At 43.6% G+C, this 22,361-nt stretch overlaps 1 protein-coding gene across 1 annotated transcript in view; it reads left to right on the top strand.

Annotated features, from left to right (window-relative positions):
- itpka (inositol-trisphosphate 3-kinase A) overlaps positions 1-12,064 on the top strand; it is a 77,482-nt gene extending 65,418 nt beyond the window's left edge. Inside the window, exons 4-7 of the mRNA XM_041214742.1 lie at positions 220-424; positions 7,436-7,537; positions 7,862-7,933; positions 9,429-12,064. Of these exons, the coding sequence (XP_041070676.1) occupies positions 220-424; positions 7,436-7,537; positions 7,862-7,933; positions 9,429-9,638 (589 nt within the window). The 3' untranslated portion in view covers positions 9,639-12,064. The remainder of the gene's footprint in view (positions 1-219; positions 425-7,435; positions 7,538-7,861; positions 7,934-9,428) is intronic.
- The last annotated feature ends 10,297 nt before the right edge of the window (positions 12,065-22,361 follow it).

Genomic DNA, 22,361 nt, shown 5'->3' on the forward strand with positions numbered 1-22,361 from the left:
TTACAGTGAGTGGTGTGGGAATATCAGCGTTACAGTGAGGGGTGTGGGGTATATCAGTGTTACAGTGAGGGGTGTGGGAATATCAGCGTTACAGTGAGGGGTGTGGGGTATATCAGTGTTACAGTGAGGGGTGTGGGAATATCAGCGTTACAGTGAGCGGTGTGGAGTCTCTGAAAACTGTTCTTATTCTCCAATGTTTCCATCTTTTCCCCTCCGTAGAACCTATCTGGAAGAAGAGCTGATGAAAGCTCGAGAGAACCCAAAATTACGGAAAGACATGTACAAAAAAATGGTGGAAGTTGACCCTCAAGCCCCAACACCACAGGAGCACACACTCCAAGCTGTTCTCAAACCACGTTACATGCAGTGGAGGGAAACCCTCAGTTCTACAGCAACACTCGGGTTTCGTATTGAAGGGGTTAAGGTACAATAGCCTGATATAGTCCTCCTGGAAGAGTTTCTGATGAGCAATGACCCATGGTTTTTTGTAGGGGATAAGGGAAGATCATTTTTCTCTGGTTTCTCTCCTATCCCCTCTCCTGACCTATCCAAGCCCATCTCATAAGCGCATAACAGGAGTAGACCATTCGGCCCCTCGAGCCTGCTCCACCATTCAATAAGGTCATGGCTGATCTTCTTGTGTTTTGAATTCCACATTCCCATCTATCCCCGATAACCTTTGATTCTCTTGCCTAACAACAATCTATATCTCTGCCTTAAAAATATTCAATGACCCCGCCTCCATTGCCTTCTGAGGCAGAGTTCCAAAGTCACACAACCCTCTGAGAGAAAAAAATTCATCTCATCTCTGTCCTAAAAGGGTGACCCCTAATTTTAAAAACAGTGCCCACTAGTCCTGGACTCACCCACAAGAGGAAACAGCCTTTCGACATCCACCTTGTCAAGGCCGTCAGGATCTCACACACTTCAATCAAATCACTCTTCTAAACTCTAGTGGAAACAAGCCCAGTCTGTCCAACCTTTCCTCATAAGACAACCCACTCATTCCAGGTATCAATCTAGTAAACTTCCTTTGAACCGTCTCCAATGCATTTACATCCTTTCTTAAATAAGGAGACCTAAAGTGCACACGGTATTCGAGTAATCGTGTAATAGTGTGAGGGAGAGCTGGGTGTCATGCATGTGGAAGCAGGCAGTATGTTTTTGGATAAAGTCGCTGAAGGGCAGCATGTAGATGCGACATACGGGAGGAGGTTGAGGATAGCTGCTTGGGGGACACCAGAGGTAACGGTGTGGGAGCAGAAGGAGAAGCCATTGCAGCAGATTCTCAGACTATGGCAGGAATGGATTCAGGAGAGGACAGTCCCACCCAACTGGGTGACAGAGGCAATGTGTTGGAGGAAGATGGCGGAGGTCATCTGTCTCAAAGGCTGCAGCCAAACCTCTCTCTCTCGATTACACAGCGGTCTTACCAATTCCCCGTATAACTGAAGCATAACATCCTTATTTTTATGTTCAATCCCTCACATAATAAAGGATAGCATTCCATTAGCCTCCTTAATTACTTGCTGTACCTCCAAACTAACTTTTTGCGACTCAGGCACTAGAACACCTAGATCCCTCTGCACCTCAGAATTACACAGCCGTTCTCCACTTAAGTAACTCTGCTTTTTTGTTCTTCCTGCCAAAGTGAACAACTTCATATTTTCCCACATTAAACTCCATTTGCCAGATCTTTGCCCATTCACTCAACCTATCTATATCTATCTGCAGCCTCCCCATGTACTCTTCACAACATACTTTCCTACCTATCACGTCCATGAGAATCACGACCTGCTCCATAGACCCTATCCCCACGAACTGTTGACCACTCAACTTTCTTCCTGGCCCCCATGTTGGCTGAAAGTGTAAATTCTTCCCTCTCCTTAGGTATTGCCCTTTTTTCCTTTCAAATCCTTCACCATCGCCCTTCTGAAAACGAATACACTTAGTCCCTCTGTCATTAAAAAAAAATGTTTCCCCATCTCCTACCTCATTTCCTTTCCAAAGCCACTAAATGAGCTGTCACTTTCCAAATATATGTCCATTTTCCCCACAACTCCGCATTTGAAACTCTCGAGCCAATTACCTGCCTCTGTGCTGAAACTGCTCTTATTAAATTCACGGATAATATTCTGCATGAGAGTGACTGCTGTAAACTATCCCTGTTCGATCTGGCTGCAGCCTTTGAGTCAAGTGACCCCCACCATCTTCCTCCAACATCTTGTCTCTGTCATCCAGTTGGGTGGGACTGTCCTCACCTGAATCCATTCCTGCCGTAGTCTGAGAATCTGCTGCAATGGCTTCTCCTTCTGCTCCCACACCGTTACCTCTGGTGTCCCCCAAGCAGCTATCCTCAACCTCCTCCCGTATTTCTCATCTACATGCTGCCCCTCAGCAACATCATCCAAAAATATACTGCCTGCTTCCACATGTATGACACCCAGCTCTCCCTCACCACCTCTCAACCTCCTGCACTGTCTATGAGTTGTCAGATTGCTTGCCCAACATTCTGTATGCAGCTGGATGTACTCTGCTTAGTGTTGTGTTTTACCATGGGATCGCTTTGCTCGCAAACTGGTCTCATGCTTATCTGTTGACAGTTGAGCTGATCACAATATAATGCAGACGCAGAGACCAATATGAAACAACAGAGCACTAACATGACATGTGCTTCTCCAACCAGACCCTACTCTAGACTAACATTAACATGTTATCCCGCGCTACACAGCTATTGGGTCTTACAGTCACGTGGTCAATCTGCTCACAGTCTATTAAAGGTGTATTACACCTCAGATTACCAATAATTAGATTTCCAGAAGGCATTTTAAAAGGCGCCACATCAAAGGTTATTGTGGAAAATGAAAGCTCATAGTGTAGGGGGGGTGACATTTTGGCATGGATAGAAGATTGGCTAGTTAACAAGAAGCAGGGTAGCCGTAAATGGGTCTTTTTCTGGTTGGCGGAATGTAACAAGTGATGTGAAGAGTGATGTGTCACAGGGATTGATGCTGGGGCCTCAACTTTTTATAATTTATAGAAATGATTTGGATGAAGGGGACAAGGGGTATGGTTACTAAATTTGCTGACAACACAATGATATGTAGGAAAGTGGATTGTGAAGAGGATGTAAGGAGGCTGCAAAGTGACATAGGTTAAGTGAGTGGGCAAAGGTCTGACAAATGTTGTATAATGTGGGCAAATGTGAAATTGTCCATTTCGACAGGAAGAATAAAGAAGAAGCATGTTACTTAAATGGTGAGAGTTTTGAGAGCTCTGAGATTCAGAGGGATCTGGGTATCCTAGTGCATGTACCAAAAAAGGCAGGTACAGCAAGTAATTAGGCAAGTTAATAGAATGTTATCAGTTATTGCGTGGGTAACTGAATACAAAAGTAGGGAGGTTATTCTTCAGTTATACAGAGCATTGGTGAGACCACATCTGGAGTACTGTGTACAGTATTGGTTTCCTTATTTAAGGAAAGATATAAAAGCAGTTCAGAGAAGGTTTACTAGACTAATACCAGGAATGGGTGGGTTGTCTTATGAGGAAAGGTTGGACAGATTAGAGTTGTATCCACTGGAGTTTAGAAGAGTAAGAGGTGTCTTGAATATTTTTAAGGCAGAGCTGGATAGATTCTCAATTAACAAGGGATTGAAAGGTTATCGGGGGTAGGTGGGGGGGTTATAATCAGATCAGCCATGTTCTTAATGAATGGTGGAGCAGGCTTGAAGGGCTGAGTGGCCTACTCCTGCTCCTAATTCATATGTTTGTACTGGATGAACTCCAATTTCATCCAGTTAAATATTAGGAAGGCTGAAAATATTGAGCCTCATCACAAACTATTCCCTAGTCACTGGCCACTGTCTGAGGCTGAAGCAGACTGTTGCATCTTTAGCATCCTATTTGATCCCAATGATTCCTGTAAAATTTTGTTGTTGTGTGCAGCCAGTGTTCCAATAGTTGACACCTTTTAAGTATGTTTGTGTGGTCACACATGCACAGTGTTTAACACGAAGCAAAACCTATGCAGCACCTTCCAGGTTGTTGGTGCTGTCATGCACACATGCAGCTTAGCAGGAACCTTGTTTGACCCTGAGCTGAGCTTCCAAAATCATATCCTCGCCATCACAAAGATTGCCCCTGTTAAATCACCCATCTAAACCTCTCCCTCAACTTATCCTCTGCTGAAATCCTCATCCATACTTTTATCCCTAGACTCAGTTATCCCAATGCTCTCTTGGCTTCCACCCTCCATAAGCTTGAGTCCATCCAAAACTCTGCTGCCCTCACTCTAACCCAGACAAGTCTCATTCGTCTATCAGTCCGGTGCTCACTGACGTACACCAGCTCCAGGTCCAGCACCCATGCCTCCGATTTTAAAATTCTCATCCTTGTGTTTAAATCCCTCCATTGGCCCAGCCCCACCCTATTTCTGTAAGCTCCTCCAGTGTTACAACCCTCTCACATCTCTGCGCTTCTCCGATTCTGGCCTCTTGTTTGTCCCTCATTCTCTTTGCTACACCTTGGCAGCCGTCCCTTCAGCTGACTGGACAGTAAGCTCTGGAATTCCCTCACTAACCCTCTCGGCCTCTTTCCTCCTTTAAGATGCCTCTTAAAACCAAGCTTTTGGGTCACCTGACATATCTTCTTCTGGGGCTTGGTGTCCAATCTTGATTGATAATTGCTCCTGTGAAGTGCCTTGGGACATTTCAGTGCATTAATGGTGCTATAAAAGTATAAGTTGCTGTTATTATTGCGTGGTTCTGCTCTCAGTAAAGAGTTTGCCCAGTTAAGGTCAGAGAACTGGCCACAGAGGTGTGTGTGCCCAATTTCAGAAACTGCCGTTATTCATTTTATTCAAAAGGAATGCCCAGAATTGGGTAAACTGACCTCTACCTGAACCGTGCTCCCATCCACTGAGGGTCCACGGCCTGACCTTGGTCTCTCAGATGGTCATTTTATTGCAACGGCAACTGGGCACGGAAAATAAAATTGTCAATTGAAGTCAGATTTGGAAATCAGAAAACATCCACCTCCCTTCTATTATCACACCTGTTGGTACCAAAATAGAGCATGTGACACACTGTCAAATGATACCAACAGCTATTCCTTGCTAGCCTGTGGCGCAGTAACTTGGGAACGTGACTAGCGATGAGCTGCTATGGCCAGCCTGAGTTCAGTGCCCATCCTGCAACTACTAGTGAGGGTTGGCACGGTTTATACCAGCACTAGCTTTAGAGCAGTCAGTTATCGCTGCTGCTAGGTTATACTGCTGGCTCTACTTTGGCCCTGAAGAACTTAGAGTCACCCAGCTAAGTAGCAACATCTCCAGTAGTTTATTTCAATACCAGGACAGGAACCTGGAATTTGTTGTGGCATTCCATGGGAGCAGCCACCACTGGTGACCGTACATTGTGGGTCAACAAAACTGTATTTTTTCATTCATTATAAAACCGAGGCTGGCCATCCCGCAGCAGAGCATTCGGTAATCCTTGGTAAAATGTTGGAGCATTCTGCCGCCTGGTGGTGGGAAGGAGAGTGGCAGCACATCACAATTTTGGCAAACAGCATAAGTTTATGATTGTGATTGTTTTGCATAATGTGTGTATATACATATTGTGTATATACACATATACATAAACACATTATAAACACATAGGTACATATATATATGCACACGTATACACACACACTCTCATATGTAGATGTAAAGTATGGACATATGCACACTCCTTCATCAGGTTTGATATGTTAGACTCAAATTAATGCCAACAATTTTCTGTGTGTAATGCCCAACAATAGCACCACACATTTTGCACTAGCCATCGAGTGACATTGAGTAGTGCCAGTTTTGTATTGTCGGTCCACACTCAACACTGGACAAGTGCAAACTGTCCCAGACTCATTTCACACAGGGTCCTTACAGTGAGGGTGGAAGCATATCTATTTGCTGTATGTAAACAGGCACAGTTACTATTTACTGAGTTGCCAAATTAGCAAGCTCAGGGGTCCGCGGCTGTTTAGCTGCCATGAGGGAACTAACTGCATGGGAATATTGCCACTGCACAGGTCCTCACTGATCTCCTCACTGTTGGTTCTCTACCTCAGCTCTCAATGTGCTGCTTGACTCCATTGGATTCCACATTGGGGATTTCTGAGCTCATGATAGATGGAACTTGCATTTATATGATGCCTTTAACATTGGAAAACATCCCAAGGGGTTCCACAGAAGGGAAATGGATAGGAAGGAGTGAGTTGGACTCAGAGATTAAGCTTGGTCAGAGAGGTTTTAAGGGCAGCAGAAGAGGGCGAGGTTGATAGAGGGAATTCCAGAGCTTTGGGCCCAGCCAGTTGAGGGCATGGATGCCAATGGCGGAACAAAGGGAAGGGGCTGCCCACAAGCCAGAATTGACAGAGTAGAGAGCTTTGGAGGTGGGGGCACAGGGTGTCACAGAGTTGGAAGAGGCAGGGGGGGAAAGTCCATGAAGAGCATTGGATGAGTTGATGTTTATGGAGAGTGGAAGGTTGGCAGGGAGAGAGGATTTGAATCCAGATGTGACAATGATGTGAATGAGGCTTTCAGTAACGGAAGGGGATCGAAAAAGAGGGTGTAGGGTAGAGGTAGAGGGAGCCACACTGTGAATTGGGGAGAGTTAGAGGGAACCAACTGCCACTCTGACCGGGATGGGGAGTTTGAGTAACTTTTGGTCTGATTGGTCTGCAGAATAGTGAATAAACCCAACCAAAGCCTGTTTCTCCTATTCTTTTCTTAAAAATGCCTGAACTGTAAAGCAAAAGCAAGTGTTTAAAAGTAATCAGAATGGAAAGCCTCATTTTTAATTCAAGCTACCCAGGGTGACACAGTGCCTGGGCCTGGGCCCCTCTAGAAGAATTCATATTATAACATGCAGGCAGTGAGGACTTAAGTTGGGAAGAATGCTTACAATTCTCAATGTGCTGCCTACAGACCAGCCTTTCAAGTAGCAGTGAGAGGAACTCCTTCAAGAGGCATGAAGTGTTACAAGACGATGAAAGAGGTGATCCTACAAGGAGTGCCAGGGGCACAGGTTTTGAGAGTTAAGGAGCAGTACAAGAGGAAATGTTTCAAGGGAGAGTGAGAGGTATTAAGCAGGCAAAGGATGTTATAAAGGAGAATTTAACAGCAAGACAAGGAGACAGTTAACACATGATGGACATTACAGGGAGTAGCTCCACAGCAGGAGAGCAGAAGTTATTGCAATACAGTATATTATTGGAGGGAGAACAATACAGGGTCTGAGGTGTTATAAGGGAGGAGATGTCTGCAGTCTCTACATAAAGTCCGGCCTTAACTAACTTATCTTCTATTTTTTAATTGAGGCCCCAAGTTCTGTGCAGTTGCTGTGCCCCTTCCTGGGTGTAATGGTCACCATGTTTTCACTCTCGGTTACAGAAAGCAGATGGAACAGGCAGCACTAACTTCAAAAGGACCAAAACGAAGCAACAGATTCTCCAGGTCTTTGTCGACTTTGTCAATGGAAACAAGAATATTTTGGTAAGTTATCATCAATAAAAGGGCTAGAACACCGAATATAGGGGTAAAAGCACCAATAGAAAGGCTTAAAGGAACATTATAATGGGTTAAATGACTATTATAAGGTTCTAAGACATCAATATAAGGACTAAAAAGCAGAGGGCATTGTGAGTGTCTGGTGGATCTGGATCAGGAGCAGGAACTCTGGCTGATTCCCAATCCCTTGTCCATGGACGCAAGGGCTGAATGCAGCACCCAGTCCGCTGAGAGCTGAGGTCATCTGAGATCTCATTCATGTTGATCCATTACTGATCACTTAGACTTCTGCTTTGTTTGAATCTGAAGGAAGCCTATGTGACGAGACTGAAGAAGATCCGGAAAACTCTAGAATCATCGGAGTTCTTCAAAAAGCACGAGGTATGTAGCAGGCAGCTGACTGTGCAGATATATATGAGGAGACTGGTTATGGGGATGATTCCCTGTGCAGGTGCTACCAACTCTCAGGAAGCACCATTTGGCAAGTCATGGACCTGTAATCAGTACCCTGGGGGTTACCATTGACTAGAAACTGAACTGGACTAGCCATATAAATACTGTGGCTACAAGAGCAGGTCAGGGTCCAGGAATCCTACAGGGAGGAACTCACTTCCTGACTCCCCAAAGCCTGTCTACCACCTACAAGGCAATAATGCAATACTCCCCACTTGCCTAGTTGGGTGCAGCTCCGACAACACTCAAGAAGCTTGACACCATCCAGGTCAAAGCAGCCCGCTTGATTGGCACCCATCCACAAATATTCACTTCCTCCACCACCAACGCACAGTGGCAGCAATGTGTACCATCTACAAGATGTACTGCAGGAATTCACCAAGGTTCCTTAGACAGCACCTTCCAAACTCACGACTGCTACTATCTAGAAGGACAAGGGCAGCAGACGCCTGGGAATACCACCACCTGGAAGTTCCTCTCCAAGCCAAGTCCCATTCTGACTTGGAAATATATTGCCGTTCCTTCACTGTCGCTGGGTCAAAATCCTGGAACTCCCTCCCTGACAAGGTCACAACCTCAGATTGGACTGAGTCCCTCTCCACCCAAGTAATCCACCTTACAGGCTGAGAGATTTATATTTTCTAGGAATCTTGGATTCCTAGGATTTACATTATAAGTGGAGGCCTTTCTGCCCCTTTGTGCTCACTGTTCAGCTGGCACTCCATATTCCAATCGCATTCCCTTCTTTATACTCTTCCTTTCCAAATACTTTTCCAATTCCATTTTGAATGTTATTACAATCTCTGCCCCCATGCCACTTGTGGCATGATCTGTTCTTATATCACGTGTTGAGGAAGTTCCTCTTACTTCTTCCTTCAGTCCTAGCTACAGGAGTCAGCCATTCAGCCACTCGAGCCTGCCCTGTCACTTAGGTCGTGGCTGGTCTCTACCTCAACTCCATTTTGCTGCTTGTACTCCATGTTCCTTACCCAGAAAAAACATCTGTCGATCTCAGCCTTGAAAGTTCCAAACAAGCCCCAGCATCCACAGGCTTTTCAGGAAGTGAGTTCTAGTTTCCCACAATCCTTTGTGACAAAATGCTTCCTAATTTCTCTCCTGAACAACCTCGCTCTGATTTGAAAATTATGTCTTCTTGTGTTCTGTTTCCCACCAGTGGAAATATATACCCTATGTCTACATTATTATATCCTTTTAGTGTTTTAAACACCTCGATCAGATTGCCTTCTGTCCTATAATCTCAAGGGAATACAAGTTTGTGAACCCTGTCCTTATAATTTATCCCTCTAAAGTCCCCACATCGTTCTGGTGAAAATAAATCTTATCTTAATACGGAAATGCCGCGGTTATTTTCTCAACCTTGCAAGTGTGTTTTTGACTTTCAACCTTCCCCTACTTGGTGCAGGTTATTGGGAGTTCATTGCTCTTCATACACGACAAGAGCGAAGTGGCAAAGGTGTGGCTGATCGACTTCGGTAAGACCACAAGGCTACCGAGCGGAAAGACTCTTAACCACCGTCATCCGTGGCAGGAAGGCAACAGGGAAGACGGCTACCTCTGGGGGCTTGACAACATGATTGACATTACAACCGACATCTTGGGACTTCAAGAATGACCTTCGGGCAACTTCCACCTTTGCCATGGGGTTTCCATTGGGCACCAGGAAGGTTATCCGGCCCTTTGCTTCTCAACCTGGATGAGGCACTGCTGTTCAAAGTAGTGGGAGAATAGGCAAAGAGAGAAAACAAAGCTGCGAGACAAAATTGAGGTTTCTCCATCGACAATAGGCTTTTCCTTGGGTGACTCTGAATTTTAATTGGACCCACACAGTGAATGGTGTACACAAAGGAATATGAATGGTGAGGGTGACACTCACATCAAGAGGGATATATCGTTGCTATCACTGCGGGGCAGTTTTGCATGATTATTCTAGGATTAATTTTGAAATACATTTTAAAAACAATGACAATTAGATTTTACAAATGGATGATGTTAATGCAAAAGAAGAAGGTTCATGGTTCTCTCCTGACAGATAATATGCTTCCCTCGCCAGGCTGCAACTCTCAGGTTTAAAGCAGAAGTGGCCAAAAGGTGGCAGTAAGTTCCCAGCCTTCCTCCCCTATTCCCCCTGCCAGCCCCCATTGCCCCCCCAACTCCCCCACACCCTCTTGCCTTAGGCTATGAATGGTGGCTACTGCAGGAGAAAGTAAGGAAACGAGTTAATATTATTTAAAGCATCTTGGATCTCTCCTAAAGAAACCTTTAGCCTTTTATGGTGCTTTTCAAAACTTCAGGATGTCTCAAAGCTCCTCATAGCCAGTTGACTATTTTTGAAATGTAGTCACTGTTGTAAAGTCGGAAAACACAGGAACTGATTTGTGTTTTCCACAACGTTACACTCAGTCCCCTCATCTAAGTCATTATCATAGATTTCAAGCTCCCAGAAACAGCAAAGAGGTAATAATGCCCTGATTATCTGTTTTAGTGATGTTGGTTGAGGGATAAACTTTGGCCAGAAGAGAGGGGGAACTCCCCTGCAATAGTTCAAAATAGTGCCACGAGATATTTTACATCTACCTAAGAGGACAAACTGGGCCTCTGTTTCACCTGGTCTTATCCAAAAGGGAACCTTCAACGGTGCAACTCCCTCAGTACTGCTCTGGAGAGTCAGCTGAGATTTCATGCTCAAGTCTCTAGAGTGGGATTTAAATCCACACTTTTTGACTCAAAGGAATGAGTGCTACCATTGATAAGGTGCCATGTACAAGAGGTTATTATACAAAATGAGGACTCATATGATTGGGGCTAATATATTCTCATGAATTGAAGATTGACTAATGGACAGGAAGCAGAGAGCAGGAATAAGCAGGACATTTTCAGGTTGGTAAGCTATAATGTGGATGCTGCAAGGATCATTACTTAGGCCTCCGCTGTTTGTAATCTATATGAATGACTCAGGTGAGGTGATTGTGTGCAATGTATCCAAGGTTGCTGACAATACAAAGTTAGGTGGGAATGTAAGTGGTGAGGATGTCCCAAAGAGGCTGCAGAGGTATATACAGTCAACAGGTTGGGTGGGTGGACAAGAGTAAGGCAGATGAAATACAATGTTGGAAAGTATTAGGTTATCCACTCTGAAAGGAAAAATAAAAAAGCAAAATATCTTTTAAATCGTGAGAGGCTGGGAAATGTTTGTATTCAGAGACTTTGCACATCCTTGTACATGAATCACAGAAAATTAACATGCGGGTACAGGAATCAATTAGGAAGGCAAATGGTATGGCAGTTTTTATTACAAAGGGACTGGAGTATAAGAGTAAAGAAGGCTTATTACAATTATACAGGGCACTGGTGAGGCTACAGCTGAAGTACTGTGTACAGTTTTGCTCTCCTAACCAAAGGTACGATGTACTTGTCCAAAAGTGAGTGCAACAAACGTTTATTAGACTAAAAGCTAGGATGAGGGGATTGTCCATTGAGGAGAGATTGAGTAGGCTAGGCCAAAATTCCTCTGAATTTAGAAGAATGAGTGAACCATAAAATTCTTAAGGGGCTTGACAGGGTAGTTTCCCTTGGCTGAGTAATCTATAACAGGGGATCACAGTCTCAGGCAAAGGGGTTGACCATTTAGGATTGAATTAAAGAGAATTTTTTTCACTCAAAGGGCTGTGACTCTTTACCCCCAAGAACAGTGGATGCTCACCTATTGGAATATATTCAAGAAAGAGGTATATATCTTTAGGTACTATGGGAATTAAGAGATATTGAGATGCTGCAGGAAGATGGAGTTAAGGTGAAAGATCAGCCATGATCTTATTAAATGGTAGAGCAGGCTCGAAGGGCCAAGTGGCCTACTCCAGCTCCCTTCTGTTATATTCTTATGCGCCATGGCTAACACAGCATGAAGGTCCCCTCTGCATTGCTCATGGTGCAGCCTTACAACTAAGCTTAAGCCCTGTTTGTTTCATTGAGCTGCAGATTGGAGTCTGTTGATTAAGCAGACCTGTATTATGGTGTGGAAACTAATGCAGAGAAATACAAATTTCTATGAAATTACAAAGTAAAAAATCAGTTATTAATGATCACTGCAACATTTGCAAATTAAATAAAGAATGAAGAAAGATGTAGATTAATACATTTTTGTCACTAAATCATTAAGACTACTTTTTGTAATCAATAATAATGCTGACGCTTTCAACTATTAACCCTTCAGTAAGATATCTGAATACAATAAACTGTTTCAAAATGCAATCTATAACACACATGCCTCACTATAACACTGATATATCTCACACCTCTTATTGTAACACTGATTTACCCCACACCCCTTAATGTAATACCAATCTACCACACACCCCTCACTGTAACACTGATGTATATCTCAACTCTACATGGTAGCACTTTGATATACCCCACACCCCTCACTCTAATGTTGATGTACCACATACTCCTCACTGTAACACTGATATATATCTCAATTCTATATGTTAACTCTCTGTTATGCTCAATTCCCCTCACTGTAGCACTTGCTGATTTATTTCGCACTCCTCATTTTAATATTTACTGATATAGCTTATATATCTCACTGTAACAGTTGCTAATATACCCCACATCCTTGACTGTAACACTCTGATATATCCCACATCTCTATTTGTAACACTCATTGATTTATCCCACACCCTCGCTCAGTGATATGTTCCACAGACATCACTGTAATAATCCCTAATATACTCCACAACGATCACTGTATTGCTCCCTGACATACCTCACACTCCTCACTGTAGCACACTGGTATATTCCTGATTATAGCACTCTTATGTATCCCAAACTCCTTATTCTCAGATATATCTCACACCTCTCGTCGTTTAACACACTGATAATCTCCCACTCCTCATGATATGCCTCTAATTGTTACACTCTCTAATATACCCCATATCCTTCACTGTAATATTCTCGGATATATCACACACCTGTCACTGTAACACATTCTGATATATCCCATACCTCTCCCTGTAACACTTTCTGATATATCACACACCTCTCATTGTAACATTCTATATCCCACATCTCTCCTTGTAACACTCTCTGATGTATCCCATACCCTGCACTGGAACACTATGATAGACCCCACACTCCCCTTAACATACTTATACACAAAAGCAACTTGCATTAATGTAGTGTATTTTCATTTATGAAGTGTATATTCAATGACCCAGCTTGCTGCTCATGGCGAACAGAATTCCATAGACTAATGACCCCCTGAGAGGAAAAAAATTCTCCTCATTTCTGTAAAAGAAAATCCCACGGCACTTCACAGGACCCCTATGAAACAAAATTTGGCACAAAATCATGAAAAGAGATATTTCTGTTTGCGTTTCAGGTTTCCAGTATCCATAGTATTTTCCTTTTGTAATAAGTAGATGTTAAAGCACCAGAAATTATGCCAAAGAAGTAGGTTTTAAAGGTGATATGAAAGGTAATGAATACCCTTTGCTGAAACACAATGAAATACTTCAAAATCCTTGCTGTAACACACCAATATACTCCGCACTCCTCTCTCAGTAACATAACAATATACTCCTCACTCCTCTCTGTAACACACCAATATACTCCTCACTCCTCTCTCTGTAACACACCAATATACTCCTCACTCCTCTCTCTGTAACACATCGATGTACTCCTCCCCCTCTCTCTGTAACACACTGATATACCCAGCAACCCCTCTCTGTAACACACCGATGTACTCCGCACCCCTCTCTCTGTAACACACCGATATACTCTGCATCTCTCTCTCTGTAACACGCTGATATACTCAGTACTCCTCTCTGTGTAGCACACTGATATACTCCACACCCCTCTCTAACACACCGATATAGTTCGCACCCCCCTCTGTGTAGCACACCGAAATACTCCACACGCCTCTCTCTGTAACACCGATATACTCCGCACTGCCCTGTACCACACCAATATACTCCGCACCCCTCTCTGTGTAGCACACCAATATACTCCGCACCCCACTCTGTGTGGCACACCAATATACTCCGCACCCCTCTCTGTGTGGCACGCCAATATACTCCGTACCCCTCTCTCCGTAATGCACCAATATACTCCGCACCCTTCTCTGTGTAACACACCGATATACTGAACACTCCTCTCTCTGTAACACCGATATACTCCGCACTGCTCTCTGTACCACACTGATATACTCCACACCCCTCTGTAACACACCGATATACTCCATACCCCTCTCTGTGCCACACCAATATAGTCCGCACCCCTCTCTGTGTAACTCATCTTTTCTAAGGGCCTTTCAAAGCTGAGTGTTGTTTCTGTTCCGACTTGGAAATTCTGATTGACGCCCAGCAACCTAACAGTTTGAGGGAGAGAGTTCCTCATTTGCCCTTTTGTCATAAAGTGCTTTTTGTTGCCATTTCTAATGGCTTGGCTCTGATTTTAAGATTGTGTCTCCTTCCTCTCAGTTTCCTCCAGCATAAGAAGTTGTGTTTCTATGTGTACCTTATGGAATCCCTTTGTCATTTTAATCAGCTCAACCAGATCACCACTCAAATATCTAAACCAAACGGAATAGAGGCCAGGTCCATACATTCTCTCCTCGCAATTTAACCCTTTAAACTCCGGTATCCTTCTGGCCAATCTGCGCAAGGCCTTCCAAGGCCAATAAATCCTTCCTACGGTCCGATGCCCCATAATGATAGTAGTTGGTAGTAGAATTCTCTATCTGTCGGTTTATCCCTGAAATAGCTGGGCATTACCCTGGCATTGTTTATTGCCCTCCTCTCCCACTCTCAGGATGGTGCAGGATTAGCCTTCTCCCGGCAGCTTTAACCTTTACCCCGTTACCACACAGAGCCATCCAATCATCCTGAGGTAACGTCAATCGCCAGTGCAGGCTAAAGTCTCATCTCCTGGATTCTGAGCTGGGCTGGAGAACCATTGCTCATTACCTTAGTATTGTTCTCTTTACTGAAATTAAATCCAGAATTAAGAACAAAACGTGCTGGAAAAACTCAACAGGTCAGATGGCATCAGTGGAGAGAAACAAGAGTTAATGGGCTGACCCAATCGGCGCCCCGATTGCTTGTGCGTCGCCAATTGCCCACCCAGTACTGAGCGCTCCCTGTGCCGGGGGTGGGGGTTCCCTGAGTCGGGGCCTGTGCTCTTTCGCATGCACCTGGAAGAGCGCAGAAAACTCCCTTAAGGTTGGACGGGCAGCATCCTTAACAACTTTAATTGCTTTGTTAATGGCCTTAATAGGCCTTTGACAGTTTGGTGGGCGCACAGCCACATCGGCTGCGCACCCATCGAACTGACAGTTAAATGACGCCCGGTGATGTTGGGACGCCCGCCCGACATCACCACACATCATTTTACACGTCGGCGAGAGGTCCCCGCCCCCGCTCACAGGCGGGAAAATTCTTCCCAATGTTTCAGGTCGATGACATTTCACCGAATCTATGATGTTCTGATAAAAGGTCGTTGACCTGAAACGTTAGGGCTGAACTTTCAGTCGGGATGACTCGGGAGCCTTTTAAAAATGGCAGGCGGGGCCTGAACAGGGGTTCTGACTCCACTCCTGGCCTGTGCAATTTCGGGATTGGCTTTAAAGGGCGCGGGCTGGTTCCTGACTAAAGCCCGCATCCGGCACTCCCGACCTGACCGGCTCCATTGCAGAGGTAGGCATGTCCTACTTCTCCGCAATTTTCATGGTGTCGGGCCAGGTGTTTAAAGAGACGTGTTTCATGGCCCCTCAGAGGGATCATGAACCCTCGTCTTCTTGAGGCAACCTTTTCACTTCATTGCCTTGTAGTGGAATGACTTTTTTTTAAGATATTGGAAAGTCATAAATAAATGAATGACTTTTTTAAAAGTTGTTTTTTCACAATTACTACTGTCACTATAGGGTTCCATGCAATGTATATTGGGTCAATGGGCATGGAAGTTCCGTAGCATGGCATGGGGGCATGCAAGGGCCAGGGGGAGGCGGTTGGGGGGACATAACCTGGCATTGGGGCCATGAGGTGGTATGGATGGAGCATGGGCCGTATGTGGCGGTGAGGAGGTGCGGGCTGGAGGCCCTTTCTTACAACTGGGATGTAGTCCCTCAGCACCAAGGCGACCCTTTAAGCAGCCCACCGCAGTACCCGGCAGCCTCCAAACTACTTCCCTGGTCGGCTGGCCTGACTGTAGCATGCACCCACCGGCCACCCCCCCACCCCCATTCGGCAATGAACATCCTGCCTTTGTGGGCACTTTCTCCCGAGGCGGGCAGGCCAAGCCACGATCTTTCCCGACTCCCGCTACCTGCTCCAAGGATGAAAATCCCGGCCGTTCACTCTGTTTCGCTCCCACAGGCAGCATGCCTGACCTACTGAGGTTTGCCAGCATTTTCTTTTTAAATTTCAGATTTCCAGCATCTGCAGTATTTTGCATTCGTATTAGTGTTAAATCCAGAATTGTTTGATGTAGATGTAGTATCAAGCCTAATAGCGTGAACTGCTCAGAGTACTGACCTCACATCTTCTGAAGCAGGGATCAAATTCTGAAATCTTGAGAATGAGTGTCTTTCTCTTTCCAGATCGATAGTGCTTTCTTTACTCAGTAGGTATCCCATACCTTGGCAGAAGAGTGGAAATCTATAGGATTAGGTGATACCAGTTCATAGAATCCTACAGCATAAAAGGAGGCCATTCAGCCCATCATGCCTGTACCAATTCTTTGAGACAGCAATTCTTCCCACTCCCCTGCTCTTCCCCGTAGCCCTGCATTTTTTTTTCTTTTCAAGTATATATCCAATTTTCTTTTAAAAGTTACTACTGAATCTCCTTCCACCACCCTCTCAGACAGTGCGGATCATAACAGAATCATTTCTCCTCATCACCCCACTGATTCTTTTGTCGTTTTTTTAAAAATCTGTGTCCTTTAGTTACCTACCCTTTTGTCAGTGGAAACTGTTCCTCCAGATCTACTCTTTCAAAACCCCGCCCTCTTATTCACATTCAAAATGGCTCCCTTGATTCTCAGAGAATCACTAAAGTCGTGGTTAACCCTTCACACCACAATGGCTGGAGCCATAGCCTGTGTTCTTGTCAGATCCCTGAATTGTGTTCTTAATATTCATTCTTCAGATGTATCACTGGCATTTATTGTCCAACCTGGTTGCTCCATGTAACAGAATAGCTTGTTAGGCTACTTTTAGCTGGAGAGCAGTTAACCAACTTGGTATGAATGAACTTGCATTTCTATAGTGACTTCCAAACCTCAGGACATCCCAAAGTGCTTTACAGCCAATGAAGGAATGTTGAAGTGTATTGTCCAAGGTTGTGATGTAGTGTTCGTCTCATTAGTGAACTGTCTGGGTTTTTATGGTAATCTAACAGCTTCATGGTCACTTTTACTGGCACCAGCTTTTTACTCGCAGATTTTTAAACAAAAAACTGAATTCAAAGTCTCAAACTGCCATGGTAGGATTAGAACTCACGTTGTCTGGATTAGCGGTCCAGAGAATCACTGCAGCACTGTCACAGCTGATATGCAGTAGGTGAGAGATTCATAGACGGTGAAGGATCATTGACCCACTCCATTGAGCCACAGAGTGATGAGGGAGGCATGGAGATAAAGAGAGACTTTGAAAGGCCAAATAGAGATAGATCAAAGCAACAGGGGAAGAGAATTAGATAAAAGAAAAACTCAGGAAAAAGTGAAAAACAAAGTGGAGAAAGGAAGATAAAATTGAAAGCTAAAGGGGAACTGTTTTCTAAATCCTTGTGTACACTCTCTGGATATACTTGCTCATTTTCTCTTTACCTGCAGCTTTAGTCCAAACATACCCATGGTCTTGGGGTACACTTTCTTTCCCATTTTGTTCAAAAATGGTGTGGGAGAATTCCATGAATTAAAACAGATAATTTGCAGAGAAAGTATGACGTTCGTCACTAAAGATGTTAATCAGGAGTTCTGAGTCCTAGCTCCCTGGGGAATGACATTAGGCTGTCTCTCAATCCAAGCCCCAGTTCATAGAAGAAATGAGTCTGAGAAATGAAGAAAAACTGCCCAACTCAATTCCCAGCCATGGGTAGAATGGATCTGCCCAAGAATCATTCAGAAGACCTACAGAGTGAAGTAGAACTCCAAGAAAGGGAATCATATGTTCTGACTGTCCAAACCTAGTATGCATAGTATAACTTCTGTTGTCAGTTGTAGGATGTTATGGGGTTCAAAGTTAATGCAAACTACATAGAGCTTCACTGGAAACTGAAAATTATCCTGGAATCCTGCAGTATAGAGACACAATTGTCTGCATATTTTGGAGTGCTTATTCCAAGTGGGAATGTAAAGTATCCTGAGGAATCTCTATTGTATGTTACTGAACACTACTAATAATTATTACAGTGTGTTTTTTTATGACTGAGTTGAGGAGATATGTTGTAAAATAAATCTTTCATGTACTTGTGTTTCAGTATATTTGGTGCCATCTCTGTAACCACCACCAGCTCTACAACCTCCTGAAATCAGCTGGAAAAGTCTTCCCAAGTTTGGTGCTGTCCTCTGCCATATCTTAGGCTTTTTCCCTCGGTATATAAAATGTTTGCAAGTTTTTCACTGTGGGACAGGCCAGACCTGAAAGGGCTAACCTAATTACAAAACAACTTAGGAAGCAGTAATTTCCTGCTTTTTTGGTGACATTTGGGACGAGCGAAGGATTTAACCAATAATTGCCAATCTACAGAGGCAATTGCCCTCTAAGTGACCTTAAGATGCACCTCACAAAAATTTGATTCTGAGTGACCCCAACATGCACTTATTAACAGTAATAAAGTCCTTGTAGCCTTATAGGGACAGGCCTTCAAATCTCACCATGGCAAATTATGAAACAATGTAATTTCATCTGAATAGGAACAGATGGAAACGTGTTTGTACTCCAAAGAGTTATAGGGACAGGCCAAGTTCTTAACTTTTCAAAATGCACTATTTGGTGAACTATATGATACAACTCTCTTAGTCCTTACAAAACAGCACATTCTCTGACTTCCTGTGAGCAATAGGGAATCCAGCCTCAAACTGAAAGTGCAGATCATCAGGTGACACTGTCATTACAGAGCACAACACACTGCAGCATGTGGTAAGTAGTTTATTTATTAGTGAAGCGGGTATAGGTACAATTCTAAATTCAGAAGCCGCATCAGGATTAATGCTGGAAAATTTTCAGTGCATTGTTACCTCAAAGAGCAGCATAGGTAAAATGAAACACTGACAAGCATGATTTGCTCACAATTAGCACGAGCCTGTTTTAATCTTCAAGTCATGACTGGTGTGGTTGTGCCTAACAGTATCTGTATTGAATCATTAGGCAACTTTATCGATCCAAGTAGAGTGCCATTCCTCCCTCTAGTGGGGATCGAGCATTGATGCATAACATGAGCGACTGTGGAGGAGCTCAGTTTAATATAGCAGAATGGCTACTGCAGGATACATTGAATTATTGCCATGGGACCCTTACTAAAAGAAAGTATTTATATTGTGACTTTCAGGACCTCAGGACATCCCAAAGCACTTTACTGTCAATTAACTACTTTTGAAGTGTAGTCACTTTGTAATGTAGGAAATGCAGCAATCTTTGCACAGCCTGACCCCTCAAAGAGTAATATGATAATGACAAAACAAACAATCTGTTATGGTGATGTCAGTTGAGGAGCAAATATCAGCCAGGTCACCAGAGAAAACTGAATGAGTGCTACGGGATCTTTACATTCGTGGAGAGTCCAAGGAGCGATCCCTGCATGTAACTCGCCCATGGAGAGTTGCGAGGCTGTTAATTTGGAGATGAGTTGTCATGTGAGCAGGGGTTCACCAGCCACTAGGTTTGAATTTGCAAATAAGAATGTTACATGAGCCCGTATGCCATTCATATTTCCTTACTGTCCCGTACAATTGTGTTTTCATGAACCTTGTTCACCCTCTCTGGCTTTGTACAGCTTGCATGAGCTGAGACAGTGGGTGTTGCCTGGCTATTCTTCCGCAAGGGCATTGCCACCAAATTAAACCCTAAATTTAACCCAGGTTTTCAAACGTGCACACTTCCTAGCAAGGATCAGTGGACAGCAGTCGGGTCCTGAATGGATGTGAACATCACTGGTAGGGACGGCACTTATTGTGCATTCCTAGTTGTCCTTGAAAAGGTGATGGTGAGCCATCCTCTTCAGCTGTTGCAGTCGATGTTTGGTAGCGAGTTCCAGGATTTTGTACTGGCAATGATGAAGGAAAGTGATACATTTCCAAATCAGGATAGTTTGTGAATCATGAAACTTGAAAATTGTGACATTCCCATGTGTCTTTCTTCTCCTAAACGGTAGAGGCTGTGTTAAATTGAGATCTTGTTGATAAATTTGCACAGTTCTTTTGTTCTGAAAACACTTTTTTTTAAAAAGCCTTTTGTTTAATTAATCCTAATAAGGATATCCTGGATGAGGAGGCTGGATCCAGTAACCTTCTCATCGATTTGATAAAGCAATTATTATCTCGTCCCATCTGAAAGGTCCAATTGTGTTTTGAGGCACCACATTGCATTGCTCAGTGTGTTTCATCCGATGTACAGCTCATCAAAGTGCCTCACACCAGAGTATGGGCGAATTCAGTGAATCCCTTCAGTGAGTTAGCTTTACAATTCCAGTCGAAGTAGAATTCCATGCTCTTCTCTCGCGGTATGGTTCCCTCCTCTCCTGAGTATGCAGTCTAAAGTCGGGGTACAGACTTCGGAAGGCCCCCAAACCTCCATTCCTCACCCAAATATCTATTCATCGTGCATGAGCTGAGCTGGCATGCTGCTCAACGATGAAAGCCGAGCCCCATCCTGCCTTCTCTCGTTCCCCGGCCCCATCCACCCTCCAACATAAGCCAAAGGTTAGGTGATCAGAAACAGGAACCCTGGCTGATGTTTTCTCTTGCCCAGCCTAAGGACTGAAGCTAATTGTGCAACCCCGCCAATGTCCTGATTGAAGCCAACGAGAAACTGAACAGGGTCTCCCTAGTTTTCAGGGTTCAGTTCCACCTCGGCTGCAGAAATATCACTTAAGATTTTGAGAGAGCGCGGAACTTTATGTTAGTCACCTTTAGTGTGCAGTTTATGAAGCATTCTTCTGTACAGAGCGTACCAAAAAGAAAAATTGCAAACATCAACTTAAAAGAAATCGCATATTGTTAGTATTGTAAAGGAATTGTGAATTTTGTTTGCAGACCGAATAATAATCATCAGTCCAAAAGGAAGAATAAACTTGCTTAGACCAATCACAGTCTGTATAATATGTACTGAAAAGCTTATTTAGGCCAAGCACAGTCTGTGTAACATGAACCAAATATCAAGCTTATTTAGACCAATTACAATCTGTGAAACATGAGCTGACCGTCAGGCTTATTTACATCAATCACAGTCTCTGTAACGAACAGAGATTGAGCCTGGTCAGACCAATCACAGTCTTTACAACATTGAAGGCTGAGCTTGATTATACCGCAACAACAAGGATAACAACAACTTGCTTTTATATAGCACCTTTAACATAATGAAATGCCCCAAGGGTGCTTCACAAGAGCATTAGTGGAACAAAATTTGACATCAAGCCACATAAGGAGATATTAAGCCAGCTGAGCAAAAGCTTGCTGAAAGCTGACCTGAAACGTTAACTGTTTCTCCACAATGCTGCCTGAGCTGCTGAGTATTTCCAGCATTTTCTACTTTCAGATTTCCAGCATCCACAGAATTTTGTTTTCCTATTAGACTAATCACAGCCTTTGTTGCTGAACAGCAGACTGAGGCAAGTTAGCTTTATCAGCATTTAAGTTAAACGTGTTAGACATTTAGTAAATTTTACCAGTGACTACCTTCAGAAATAAAAATTCTCATAAATTGCAACTTAATGTTAACTAATATTTTTAAATTATCTCATGCAGTGTTTTAACTATCCAATACAGTTGAAAAGCATTCAGGGTGTGTGATCGGCACAAAAATCTTCATTTGTCACCAGCAGTCAATGCACCACCCCTCCACCAATCCCTACCACCCCACCTCAGTGTTTGACCCAAAAGAAATATTAGGAGAGAAAATACAAAATGGTTGCATAAAGGTTAACATAAACCATGATGTTGAATTATCTTTGCCAACTCTTCAAGATTTCTCTGGAGATTCTGGGATTCACTGATGTGATAACCAAGGTGAAAAATATCCTGGGGGCATTAAATAAATTGTGTGTTTTCCCATTTTCTTATAAATAATATAAAATAATGTTCAACAATATAAGAGATAGGAAAAAAAGGAGTGAGGATGACC

The sequence above is a fragment of the Carcharodon carcharias genome, chromosome 20, assembly GCF_017639515.1.
Source record: "Carcharodon carcharias isolate sCarCar2 chromosome 20, sCarCar2.pri, whole genome shotgun sequence".
Classification (NCBI taxonomy): Eukaryota; Metazoa; Chordata; class Chondrichthyes; order Lamniformes; family Lamnidae; genus Carcharodon; species Carcharodon carcharias.